Here is a 14814-nt window from a genome sequence, read left to right as displayed (position 1 = left end):
CCTGGGGGATGGCCAGACGGAGGCCCCTGGAGTACCGGCGGAAAGTGGACGCAGCGACGCGCTGTTCTGGCATATATATATATATATATATATATATATATATATATATATATATATATATATATATATATATATATATATATACATACATATATATCGTATATACATATGCGTACAGTATTATATACACGTTTGTGTGCTAGCACAGGAGTACCTGGCATTGCCCGGTGCAATTCTAATCCTGACAGCATTTTGAAAAAAAATTCAAATGTTTTTTTTTTCACATTTTCTTGTTGGGGCCGAAAACTCTTCCCGACACCCACCAAGGAATTAGGTCGGGAATCATTTAATATTTCCTTTCAGACAACTGCAGTCTGGTTTTGAAATAATTTTATACTTTTTTGTCTAAAACACTCCCCAGCACGCACTGATTCATCCATCCATCCATCAATCCATCCATTGGGACCATCCTCTGTGCAGAGCGTTGGTGTTGCCTAAGCAGACTCCTTGGCTGTTGGGCACAATCCTGGACAGATCGCCACTGACACCGGATACCAGCAAGCTGGCACTCATTTTGCCGACCTTGGAAGGATGACAGGCAGAGTCAACCCCACCTGTTATTAATTCAACAGCAGAGTGGGATTTGAACTCAGGATCCTCAGATCCCAAGCCCACCACCCCAAACGCACTGATGAACCTCTGGAAAGTTTGATGAAGATACGTTTGGCCATCTCTGAGAAAAATGGTGACACACAGACAGACAGACAAACACCTCTCTCGGACTCCGTATCCTTTACTCCTGACAAGGTCGAGAGCTTCCTGTCAAACCTCGACTCAGATTCAGCAACTGGTCCAGATGGCATCAACCCTCATGTCCTAAAAAATCTGCGCTGCTGCTCTTGCTCGCCTTCTCTCTGTTTTATTCACCCTCTCATTTACTCAAGATCATCTGCCATCTGCTTAGAAATCAGCAAACATTACCACTCTCCATAAAAAGGTGCAAAAACAGATACCTGCAACTGCAGACCAATCAGCCTGCTCCCAATCATCAGCAAGGTCTTGAAATCCATCATCGCTTCCAACATCAAATCCTTCCTCTTCTCCAATGGCTTGATTTCTGTCCATCAATTTTGATTGAGACCAGGTCACTCTACCCTGGATATGCTGCTTCTGCTTTCACAACAATGGATGGATGTCCTGAATGTAAACATGAGATCAGAGCCATATCCCGAAACATATCGCGAGCTTTCGATACGGTCTGGCATCTTCCACTGCTCACCAAACTCTCATTATGGTATCCAAGGCAATCTCCACTCATGGTTCGTGGACTTCCTCTCCTGTCGCAGTCAACATGTGGCCCTTAATGGAATTCTCTCACCCCCTCTTCCTATCCAGGCTGGAGTTCCTCAAGGCAGTGTTCTTGGCCCTGTGCTTCTTCTGGTTTTCATCAATGATCTCTCAGATTCCCAAGAAAATCCTCTTCATCTTTTTGCTGATGACTCCACCCTCTGACATACCATGTTCCTCATCCCTGTGATCGGCAGGCAGCAGCCTCTTCACTCTCTGCAGAGCTGGATAAAATCACAAGCTGGTCAAGCACTTGGAACATGTCTTTCAATCCTGACAAATCTCACACCCTCACCATGTCTCTTCGAAAGGACCATCTGGAAAACTCCCCCATCTACTTTCTCAACAATCCCCTTGAAGAAGTTCTTTCATTCAAGCTTTTGAGCATCACTATCTGACACCATCTTTCCTGGGAAAGCCACATTTCCAAGCTGGCTTCCAAAGCCAGTCGCCAACTGGGCAACCGACGTCGTGCAAAGTCCTTCCTCGGCCCACCTGAGCTTCTAACCACTTACAAAGCTTTCATTCACTGTCTCATGGAGTACTGCTTTCCCCTCTGGGCTGGTGATCCTGCCTCACACCAAGCTCGACTTCACGCTGTGGAAACTAAGGCTTTTAGGATCATTGGTATCTCTCGCAATGAAGTGGAGTCTTTGGGTCTCTCACTCTCTCACCGGAGGCAGGTCTGTGGTCTTTGTCTTCTCACGTCTCCTCTCCTGCCTTGCCCCTCCTCCCACCCCCTGCTCCCCCCCTATATTTCCGCAGGGCATTCAGGGTCTGCCAAAAAAACCCTTTTGGCGAAACTGCCAATATCAAGAATCACTGCTCACCTTCACCCTTTCATTCCTCTTTTTTTTCCCCCACCCCCGAGAACGAACTCCCACTCTCTCTTCATTCCCACTCTTCCCTCCAGGTCTTCAAAACAGATGTTCACCACCACCTCATATCTTCCCCTATCCAAAATCTTGAGCTTTTCTAGCCCCATTAATCCACCCCAAACTCACCTTCCTCAAATTCCCTGTTTTACTTCCTGAAAGTCCCTGTAGTGTCCATCTTGTTTACATCATGTACCCTGCCCCCATCTCTCTCCCTTCCCAGATCTCCTTATGTCTCTATTGCCCACTGTTTTGTGCTTCCCTCTCCCACCCCTCTCATCTCCTGCTCCCTCTATTATACGTTCTGTGTGTTAGCTCTTATACGAGTGTCAACAATATCTACAAAACAAACAAACAAAAACTATTTTTCATCATGAACCCTATTTCATACACTATATTCATTCCACTGAAACCTTCTTTACCTCTCTCCATCCCACCACATCCTCTCTGAGATCCTTTCCTGTTTTAATATCCCGTCGCTCTTTTCATTCTGCACGGGTTTTGCGAACATTTAGCGAATGATTTATGTCGAGAGAAAGAAGAATACCAGATGTGCATCGTCACTTTCTTGCCTCCGTTCATTTTTGCTTCTGCTTCTCAATCCTTTTATCCTGGATGTTCGTACACATGCTATTCATAAACGTTTATCTCATGCGAAATGTATTCATCGTGCAGAATGCGCTCGGAGCTCACTTAAGCACAAAACTATTTTCAGAAACAAATTTCAACCATACGTGGTCTCCGCAGCATGGAAAACTCCGGTTGCAATTTTGCGATTTTAATGGAGCATCAACACATTTTTCCCATGAGTTACACAAGTCTGAACAGAAGCAGCTTTTAAAATATCCACATTCAATGTGAGACACAACAGATGGACAACGAAGACGTTTGGACATTCCCAAGTCATTGCAGGTTCATGACATGGCATCAGACATGCCAACGTTGGATTGGCCATTTCGTTGTTCCCATCTGACCAACACGATTCCCATTTCCTGTTTATTTGGTCAATTATCCACTAATGTCTTTGTAACTCGTGTAAAAAAAATCACACCAATGGGTCTCCTAACGCCATTGTCCAGCATGAGATCAATGGATAGTACAAGCACCTCAATGTAAGAAATAAAATGCCTGTGACAAGTGTGTCATATACAGGGGGCTGCAAAAGTAGGTATACAGTAATGAAAAATAAAACGTGTGCACAAAACGTATTTTATTGATTATACAAGCATATCAATAATAACATACCAATAATAAACATATTAATCTAGTATTAATGAATGAATTATAGTATTAAATGAATCCTAGCACCACTATTATAACACTGGTAATACTGGTATCATCCTTACTGTATACCTACTTTTGCAGCCCCCTGTATATATAGTTAGACAATATAATAAACTTTTCTTATTTACAGATTTGGATTTTAATAAACTTTAACATTTCGATACAAAGAATAACGAAAAAAAGGGAAAAGCTTTTAATTATCGTTCAAAAGCCTTGATCCGGTACATGGTGACGTTTTCAAATCCTGGTGGGATTAATGTGAGCCAGGATCAAACTGCTTACTTACTCTAATGCTTAAGGACATTAAATGGGATCACCAGGTGCGATTACACACACAGCACAAGACAATGTGGCTTTGTTGGCAACACCGAGCGAGAGGAAGAAGGAAAAATAAAATGGCAATAAAATAATCAATAAAGGAATAAAATACGATTTAAACAGATCTTTTCGAGAAGCAGAGACAACTAAAAGGGCAATCGGTAGAGCGCGTACCTCCGCCACGTAATGCTTGATCTACGAGAACATAATCAGGTCCAATACATTTTTGAAATATCATTCAATATAATCGTTTTTGGCCCAATCTCTCAATGATGAAGAATCACTTTTAAAATTAAATAATTCTCGTATCCGGATCTGGATTCGGATCTTCACCAAAATTAAATGAATTTTCCTTGGCACACATCGAACATGTCAACCAAGTTTCATCTGGATCTGTCCACAACTTTTTGAGAGATCCTGCAGACAAACAGACAGACAGACAGACAAGCCGGTAGGCGACATGGGTGGTCGCGACATAATTGCATACTAGTCATAAAGTTTTTGACGGATCGGGCTGAAAATTTTTGACAAAGAGGTTGATTATAGTGCGCATAAAAGCCTGGAAGCCGATTTTTGATTTTCGAAAAAATAAAGTTTTTATGATTTTTCAAAAAATTCAAAGTCCCATTGCTAGGCAACGGTGGTGTCCATAGTAACGGTGCTCAAAAGCATACAACTAGATCCTGGTATGAACATACCTGTCAAGTTTCATCAAAATCGGTTGACTCCACTGGCCTCCAGAGCTGTCCATTCCATGCAAACAAACATACATACAGATGGAAAAAGTGAAAATAAGGGTGAGAGAGAGAGAGAGAGAGAGAGAGAGAGAGAGAGAGAGAGAGAGAGAGAGAGAGAGAGAGAGAGAGAGAGAGAGAGAGAGAGAGAGAGAGAGAGAGAGAGAGAGAGAGAGAGAGATATATATATATATATATATATATATATATATATATATATATATATATATATGAAAACATAACCTCCTTCACCTTCGATAGCAGAGGTAATGAAAAAGAAAAGGCTCATTTGATCCACACCTGCAAAAAGCAAATGCTGTCATGTAGATCCACTGATGGGTGAAAGTGTCATGGGTGTTATATCACAGAACCAACAGGATGGTGCAGGGGTAGTGTACTCGTTCTCTCGTCTGTAAGGTTCGATTCCCGACCTGACTATAAAACTCTCATATTATCGCTTAGCAAGCAGAGCATTGTATCATAAAGTTGTGCTGTCCTTTGGATGGACGATAAGCTGGGTGTCCCATCTGCTATCATTATAGTTTGGTGGATGTTAAAGATAGCACTCTGTCTTTTGATGAGGAGCGTTCGAGTTAACGCTCGAACCCTGAACGGGTTACAAAGAGCAAAAAGCCGTATATACAGGGTTTTGTGAGGCACTGTTATTCAACCCACAGTTCAGCAATAAAAAGTGGAATTTTTAATTGGGCAAAGACAACAAAACCTTATGTGCATCTTCTCGAAGAATAACCATAATCATAATAATAATAATAATAATCTCTATATATTTTGGTGTTATAGTTCTGTGTATTTGTTACATTAGAACTAAGATATGTGATTACCCCAATACTGTAGAACCCTATAACGGGTAATCCTTTAAAATGTTAGAGAGAATTGGAAAGAGTACCAACAGGTATCAAGTCGCAGCCTACTTCTATAGAAAGTGACCATGGAATGTTTAACATTCACAAACGAATGCGAGTAAAAGGGATAGCCAGCTTCACACTCCCTCTGAAAGCCAATTACGCCATCTGTACGACAACACCTTGCCTCCAACACAACAGAATGACGGTTTACAGTTGGGTCATGAATAGAGCTCAAACAAGATATATCAAACTAGATCGTTCAAACATGTGCTACCCTCAATCTTAACAATAAAAACTTAAAACAACAACAGGTGTTAACGTTATTAGTGCAAACGGCCTTGAGCTACGACAAGGTGATGATGTGAGCACCCAACGGGAAAAAGAAAGAATAATTAACTAAACTAGAGCGTTCACAGAACATCTTACCCCACACAGTCTTGAGAAACAGGGACATGGGCAGGGTCTGAGAGTGACAAGTTTGATTGGCTGTGATGATGTAAAATGCTGTAATATTTTGTCCAAATACTGCGAAACGGAAGTTTTCAAAGTGCTAAGAAGTCGATTTGTGTTCTTCAGTGTTCAAGTATATAATTTAAAAGAAATAAAATAAATGTTTTAAGGATTGTAGAAAACTAATTTTCGCAAGTTCACCAACGTTGATGCAGCGTCTTTTACACGTTACAATCGTTATTCGTGCCTGTTGTTTGTGTCCATTATGAAGTCCTTAAAAAGAGTGTTTCCTGTTGGGAATGATTTTCAATTTTGTTTCACTGACAAACAGGCAAAGTAAGAATATTATCTCACTTCTCAATGCGCATGCGCGATCGGGACAAATTCACAGCTGAAATACTGCTAAATTAGAGGTTGGTTTTCAGATTTGCGTTCAAAATAAAACATTGAATTGAAATGAAATTCTTCCTTTTCATAAACTGACGTTTGCAGACAGAAGAACAGAGACAGACAGTCAGACAAAGTGAACCAATTGTTTAATCCTGCTATTTGCTTCGCGTGCTTGAGATGATGAAAAAAAGTAATGTATGTTCGGGGGTGAATCATGCAGAGGGGAAGGGGTTAGGGGTGTAGCTTCAAGAGGAACTACAAAGACCATTCAAAATGTTTTGAAGAACGAGATATTCTCATAGTAGTCTGAGAAACGCCAACTTAATTGTTTTATTTATTAAATACACAAACTGTACATATATGTGTTTCATAAGGAAGTGTTTTTCTTGCTCATCATCATATACAGTATTGTAAGTCGTTGGTAAAACGTTTTGAACGGCCCTGGTCCCCAGGTGGTTGGTTACCTGCTTAAAGAGAGTCCGACATACGGAAAGCTGACATCGCATTGTTTCAGCATTTATAAGCTAATCTCTAGAAATGCAACTTAAACATCTGAATCAAAAGTTTGGTTTGTGAGACAAATGTAGTTGTACATGTGCGAGTAGTCATACAATATCGACATTTTGACATTTCCGTGTGGACGTTATAAACGGCTCCATTGCGACGGTATTAACGCAAAAGCCATAACGCAATTTGCTGTGTAATTGCGGAAAGCGGGCGATTACTCGGACAATGTGAACACGTATGTAAGGGAACAAGGGAAACTTTATAAAAGGCTCATTATGTGAAACGCGAATCCCTAAACATAAAACTTCCATTAGCGATCAGATTATATTCTTAACAAATGTCTTGAATAAGATCAATGTGGCTGATGAAAGGTGCAAGAGCTCGCTGGGATCCGTGCGCACGCCATGTACGAATATGGTGATATGTCTGTACCTGTGTGTGTGCTGTGTGCATGATTAGCGAGTTTGTCAATCAAACGTTTTTAGTACAAAATAATGGTGATATGTATATATATATATATATATATATATATATATATATATATATATATATATATATATATATATATATATATATATATATATATATATATATATATTTAGAGTGTTTGCTCTGAATCTGGGAGGTCGGTGGTTAAAACGCAGGCCAAGTCACACCAAAGAGTTTTTTTTTAATGGCACATGCTACTTTCTTGCTTGATGCTCAGCATTTAAGAGGATAGAACATGGCCAAACAACTCTGAGAACGTAATGGCAAACTACTCAGTGCAACCCTTGCCATAAAGGCACCAACACTCTCTAAATTGAGTGCAGTGCTGGGCATATACATATATATATATATATATATATATATATATATATATATATATATATATATATATATATATATATATATATATATATATATATATATATATGTATATATATATATATATATATATATATATATATATATATATATATATATATATATATATATATATATATATATATATATACACATACATACACACGTTTGACTGGATGGACTAGAGGTAAAGGTATAAACACACACCTTTAAGTCATCTAGCCTGGGTTTGAATCCTGACCAGCTATAAACTACCATCCTGGTGTTTCACAGGCAGGGTGAATCATCAATGTGTGTGCCGTTCCTCAGGTGGACGTTAAAATTGGGCTTTCTCTCTGCCAGCATTATTTGGTGAATGTTCAAAATCCCATGGTGTCCTTCACGAATAGTAGGCGAGCTATTGCCGGCATCATTGCCAAGTTCCCAATGCCCGCCCAAACTACTGCTGAGAGAGGGAGGGCAAACCACCAAGTGCATGACCCCTGGCTAAGAAAGTGCTTTGACAGAACCACAGCTCTGTAACAGAGTATGGGACATCAGATCGGATATGTACACGTACTGTATATACAATATATCGTGTAAATATTATAAAATGTTTGTTTGATCGTTTGTAATTATTTTGGGTGCAATTACTTCAGAATCTGGGCAAGGTTTTAAGCTACCGCACTTTGGCTTTGACGTCCGTTTTGAGGCCACAAAAAGCCAATACACAGTGTATATTGGGATGTGGGGTCAGGCAGTGCTGCAGAAAAAGGTAACCACCATGAGGCCCATAACTCCATAGCTTTTCAACGTCAAACACATCCTGAAACCACTGCCGGGAAAGCTCATCCAGCTGAGCAGTCGTGCCAGGTATCTCCCCGCCCCTCACCCCATCCTTCCCCCAGCGGGGCAGCGTCGGATACCCACTGCGAGTGTATATATATATATATATATATATATATATATATATATATATATATATATATATATATATATATATATATATATACATAGAGTATAGTCCAGACGCCAACACACACAAGTGTATGTATACACTTACAGATACACATTTGTATAGTGACACAGTTGGTGAGCAAATTGTATATAACTACAAGCCTTGTATAACTGGAATAAAGAAAACCAATAAATACAAAAAAATGGTGTAACTTTGGATCAAATAATCATCTTCTTAAATATGGATGGCAGGATAGCTCAGAGGTTGCAACTCGCCTTTGAGCTATTGCCTGGGTTAGATTCCTGACCCGGCTATGACTCCTCATGATGGTGTTTTCTCAGGTAGGTGTTGCATCAGCGAGTATGCCACCCATCTGATGGGATGTTGAGCCAGGTGTCAAATCTGCCAGTATTGGCAATTTAGAATACTGCTTCTTTAACGGCCCCAATTAATCCCACCTTTTTGTGGAGTCGGCTCTTGGGAGTTTAAAAAAATTATTTCACAAACAGACTGGCTAGGCGTGACGTTCAACTGGAGCTGATTTGCACAGGAATTTGCAATTCATTCAGAATGTCGGTGACAGCTCATCTGCTCTTCGTGAAAGACAGTTTATACAACCTTTAACGTCCAATCAATGCGAGCAGATGGGATGCCTGGTTTAACGTGAATCTAAGAGACAACGCAAACATGAATGCCTTGCCCTTCCTGCGAAGCACCAGGATGACAGTTTATAGTCGAGTCAGGAAACAAACCAAGACTAACAGTTCACAAATAAGAAGCATGACTTCCACACCATCCAAGTGGTAGCATTAGGTTTTGGTGGTGGTTAAAGATCCAACAAAGTGTATCTTGCAAAGAGCTGGCCATTGTGCACCGGTATCCTGAACAAATTCCATATCCCTGCACTGACGACCATTGGAAAGGCAAAGGCAAACCACCCAGTGCAATCCTCTTTTGGCAGCACTGGAATGGATGATTTTGTTAGATAATAATTGGTAGCAAAACTTGTTTACATTGTGGATATTGCAGTGGAGGGGGGAGGGGGAGGGGGTCGAGGGTGGAGATGTTATGGTTATTTATATGGACAATGTGAACTTCCTTTCCCCTTCACTCAGATGTCAATATTATAGAATTGACGCCAGCACATGCGAACACAATTGCCTGGCAATATCATATTTGTGAATAAAACGTGCCATATATTGCCACATAGGATGCATTTCCAAAAGGACTCCTCACGTATTGTGTTGATATATATATATATATATATATATATATATATATATATATATATATATATATGAAAATATGTATAAATAAATAAAAATAAATATATCTATATATATATATATATATATATATATATATATATATATATATATATATAAATAAATAAATATATCTATATATATATATATATATATATATATATATATATATATATATAAATAAATATATCTATACACACACACACACACACACACACACATAATCAATAATTGTTTGTTTCTATAATGTTTTTGGAGATTCTCAAACTACCAATTTTCTCGAAACCAAAGGAACTTGGAACGAAGAATTGAATTCTTCTCACCTATCAAGATTAATCAGTATACTGTGATTCGCACATCAAACTCAGACTTAGTATTCGGTGGAAATATTGAAAGACCGACACCGAAGGGGAAACCCGGACATCATACGTGGTTGTGCGCTATACGCGGAATTAACCAATCACAGACACAGCATGAGTTTTGTCTCCCGTTCCGGCTGCTGATTGGTCCACCGGTTGGGAATATAGCACCGCTGGACGGTGCGTCTCAAGCTCCGTGTACCCGCGCGTTCTGCTTCATGGGCCGTGGATCACGCAGCCAGTCGGCGCCCGGAGCCAGCGCGGGCTGCGCCACGCCCGCCACCCGGCAAGGCCGAGTTCGAACCGAAAGCAACCACAGGGGGCTTGAGGCGTGTGAGGAAGAGTAAGAGTCGCTCCTGGAGCAGACCCACCCCTTCCCGGTGATCTGTGTCTCTCCCCAGCGTTGTTTGTTCACTTTCAATTGGATCAGCATTTGCGCACTCTGAGTGCACCGCAAGATGTCCTTCGCGAGACCAACGTAGTTTTCCCCATTTCCCCCTGCCCACCCTCCACCCCCCTCCTGAAAGGACCAAGCCCCCCGGCCATGAGCTTGCAAGCGGGCGCGTACCCTCTGCAGCCTCCCGGCCTTCAGCCTCTTGCCTCGGTGTCCCGAGTGCCTCCGGAGTCGTGCCTTCCCCCGGCATGGTTCATCCATGCTGACTACGCGACCCCCATAATCCCCGGACACATCGGACCTGCGACGTGCTACGAACCCGAATTCCAAGCAGGGATTCCAGCAGGACAGGGTGCTGTGCCACTCCCTGGACCCCCAGGCTTGCCCCCCGCACGAAAGAGGGGCACTGCGAACCGCAAGGAGAGACGGCGAACGCAGAGCATCAACAGTGCATTCGCTGAACTCAGGTGTGTGAAAGGATCCTTACTGCCCGACTCGCAATATGTATTATGTTGTCAGTGTGCGCACACTGGCGGGGATAAGCATGCAGAGACCCACAAATAGAGATAGCTGGCTCACATGTTAATATCAATTTTGTGAGTACAGGTAGCGCGGCTCATGCAAGAAGAAATACAGTAACTCCCGAAAGCATACACCATGTACAAATAACTCCCATAACTTGTACATGGTGTTTGCACAGTAAAGACCAAAATGCCAAACTGTATGTGTGGTTATTATTTTGAGCCTTTTTAGCTGTAAGAGCAACATTTTATTTGAAAACATCGAATCGGAAATGATGGAGTTTTCTCGAAGAGTTGCATTACATGCAAATGGTCTATGATGGGAAGACTACTTCTAAAACTCAATCATGTTCCATTATTGGCCAAAATACACAGAACTTACTCGGAGAAGTCTTTCTTTTAACAACTCTTCACATTGTATTTAAGCTGATTCTGAAGAGGGAGTAATCATAACGTAAATGGGCTGACGTTAAAAGGTTGGCGAAACAGATCTATTGCTACATTTAGAACTTTAAAAATGCACGTATAATATTTTTTACAACTCTATACTATATCCCTGAGAAGGCAATGGCAAACCACCCGGTATAACACTTGCCAAAAAACTGCTTCGGCAGCACCGACACTCTGACAGAGGAAAGTACATCAGAATTTGAATGCTATAATCGGATAAAGAAGCATCCTTCAGTCTTTAATACATACAGCAAACAATCATTCCTCAGTCACGATTCATCAATTCAGCAATCATCCTTCAATTTTTATACATCCAGCAAATAATCACCCTTTAATCTTTAATATATCCAGTAAATAATCATTCTTTAATCTTTAATATATCCAGAAAATAATCATCCTTCAATCTTTTGTACATTCAGTAAATAATTATCCTTAAATCTCTAATATATCCAGAAAATAATCACCCTTCAATCTCGAGTATATCCAGAAAATAATCATCCTACAATCTTTAATATATCCAATAAATAATCATCCTTCAATCTCGAATATATCCAGTAAATAATCAACCTTCAATCTTTTATATATCCAGTAAATAATAATACTTCGATCTTTAATATATCCAGTATAAAAAAAAATAATAAAATCATCCTTTATTCTTTAATATATCCAATAAATAATCATTCTTCAATCGTTCATATATACAGTAAATAATCATTCTTCAATCTTTAATATTTCCAGTAAATAATCATTCTTTAATCTTTACTATAATCAGTAAATAATCATCCTTCAATGTTCAATATATCGAGTAAATAATCATCCTTTATTCTTTAATATATCCAGAAATAATCATCCTTCAATCTTTAATATATCCAGTAAATAATCATGATTCAATGTGGAATATATCCAGTAAATAATCATTCTTCATTCTTTAATATATCCAGTGAATTATAATCATTCATTAATATATCCAGTAAATAATCATCCTTCAGTTATCAATCTTCAACAATTCAGCAATCATACTTCAGTCATCCTTCATCTGCAATATACCCAGTAAACACTCATACTGACACCAGCATATAAGAAGTGTTCAAAACATTCTACGAATGAGATTCTCACAGTCGTCCAAGGAATGCCAACAATTTATTTTTCGATTTGCAAGGATATGAATTGGTAAGGATTAAAAACAAAAACTCAGGTATTTTATCAGCTTGTAAATGGAATGACCTAAAAATAAATATTAGCGTGAATTGGACTAATAGCTATCTCATTTCAATAACTTCTTGAATATATTATTATACGAAGCGATGGACTGACTGATCAATCCTTCTGCAAAGTCCTTCATTAACTCGTATTCTTACACAATTTTATGAATAACTACTTATTCATACACAAATCTTATATTACATATTCTTAAATTATCATAATCATGCATTCATTAAAGTAAAATAAAGTTTTCGTAATATTCACAAAATAAACGAATTTTGGTAATTCTGTAAATATCCTTCAAGAATGCTATAGAGAAAAGAGTGTGGCATTGTACGAGTAAATGGGGTACGGGTAGTGTACAAATAAATAGTGTCCAAGTAGTGCATGAATAGGTATAGTATGAATAAGTAATTTATGAATTCGTAATTGACAAATAGTGAATGAATAAGTTGAATACGAGTAATGTATGAATAAATAGTACCAGTATGTGCTGTGTTTGGTAAATTTGTGAACTTTCACAAACACATGATCCTGTACTCTAATAACCGTACATACCAAAATTAAATCTCGCATCGTAAAACTATAAGCCGATAAAATTACATACATAGTGGATAAATGGCAAACCCTCTGGTTATACACAGTATATGACATGACAGATGCATATGAAAGATGGCAGAGTATGACGCCTTCGCGTTGATCTCTTCGCGTTGATCGCGGAGCATGCAGAGCACTCGGCGCGATGATCTCTCGCACTCACGGTGATAAAATTCACAACAGCCCAATTTGACGACTTCGACTGGTCAATGTTTGGCCCAAAATAGCTTAATATACAGTGCACCTTACAATGTAATTATACTTTAGCTTTATCTCGATAAAATAATATTTCTTGCCGATTGTATGGATTCCAGTATTTATCCTTTTAAAGTAACATTTTGATGTTTATCAAATAGTACTTTATCGGACACTTGTTTTTTTATATGCAAGATGTCATTATCAATTACTGAGACAAACAACATTTTGTGATCTACTTGAAATTTCCAAAAGTTTTTATTTTTTTCTACAACAATTTACAATTCTACAAAGCCCTTTTTACAACAAGTTATCCTTTAAATTTGAATACCACTTGTGCCGCTATGAAGGAATATATGAATACTGTCGTCTGTTTTTGTGTTTTGCCACAAACTTCCTGATCAATAATCACAAGGTAACAATTATTATGATTATTATTATTAATGGAATAATACAAATGAAATAAAGAATATTCATGCATGAGTGCCTAAAGTTCCTTCCAAGGGAGCACACGTGGAAAAGGTTGGGGGACGAGAGGAAGGTTACAGAGTGCACGACAAAGGCAGAGAAGCGGAATATGCAATTGACGGTATAACATAACAATTCGCAAAAAAGTTATCATCGCCTGATGAAGTACAGGATGGATATCGCGTGTTTGATATTTATAAACCAAGCCAGACAGTGTCGAGAGTGAGATGCCAGGCCAGACATCAATTTTGAGCAAATTAAATCAATGATGAAAAGTGATGAGGAAATAGTAGTGATGATCAATGCATGGATGCCAACCTACCTGACATACTCAAGATTACACATCTTGCAAGATAACCTCCATTGGTAACATTGTCCATTACGAATAACGGGACTTTAAATGTGCCGCCATTACCCCCCCCCCACCCCCCCAAAAAAACTTTTCTGACACTTTTGGACGATCTCCTGGCACTCTACATGGCCAGAGAGCAGTGTTTCCCCATTTCTGTGATTCCCATTACCACGAAGCATGTGGAACGTTTAACACAAAAGGGTTTCTTACAAATCCGGTGGCAAAACTTAACCACGAAAGGGCTGCTTCGAGCCTCGAGCAAAGAATGGCTCACATTTGATAGAGATTTTGTCATGTCGTTTGAGTGTAATTTTTTCATCAAAGTAGCGTGTAATTACCATGTATAGTTATTATGTATACTTAACCTGTGCTGGCGGAAAACTCGTCAGTGCGGGGTAATTACCTCTGACCCGTAACCGGGTCTGACAGCTCGCTCTGTGCTGTGTGTATATATGA

General features: G+C 39.3%; 1 protein-coding gene across 2 annotated transcripts in view; it reads left to right on the top strand.

Annotated features, from left to right (window-relative positions):
• Positions 1–10348: 10348 nt before the first annotated feature.
• Positions 10349–14814, top strand: part of LOC147009000 (heart- and neural crest derivatives-expressed protein 2-like) — a 67528-nt gene continuing 63062 nt past the window's right edge. The window contains exon 1 of one of the 2 annotated variants that reach the window (XM_085864466.1): positions 10349–11039. In XM_085864466.1, the coding sequence (XP_085720592.1) occupies positions 10723–11039 (317 nt within the window). In that variant the 5' untranslated portion in view covers positions 10349–10722. The remainder of the gene's footprint in view (positions 11040–14814) is intronic. The other variant, XM_085864467.1, reaches the window with a different exon arrangement.

The sequence above is a fragment of the Eptatretus burgeri genome, chromosome 18, assembly GCF_056783735.1.
Source record: "Eptatretus burgeri isolate ZD-2024b chromosome 18, Ebu_testis_v1, whole genome shotgun sequence".
Taxonomy (NCBI): Eukaryota; Metazoa; Chordata; class Myxini; order Myxiniformes; family Myxinidae; genus Eptatretus; species Eptatretus burgeri.
The sequence above is the reverse complement of the archived record's forward strand: the minus strand, read 5'-3'. Positions and strand labels throughout refer to the sequence as shown.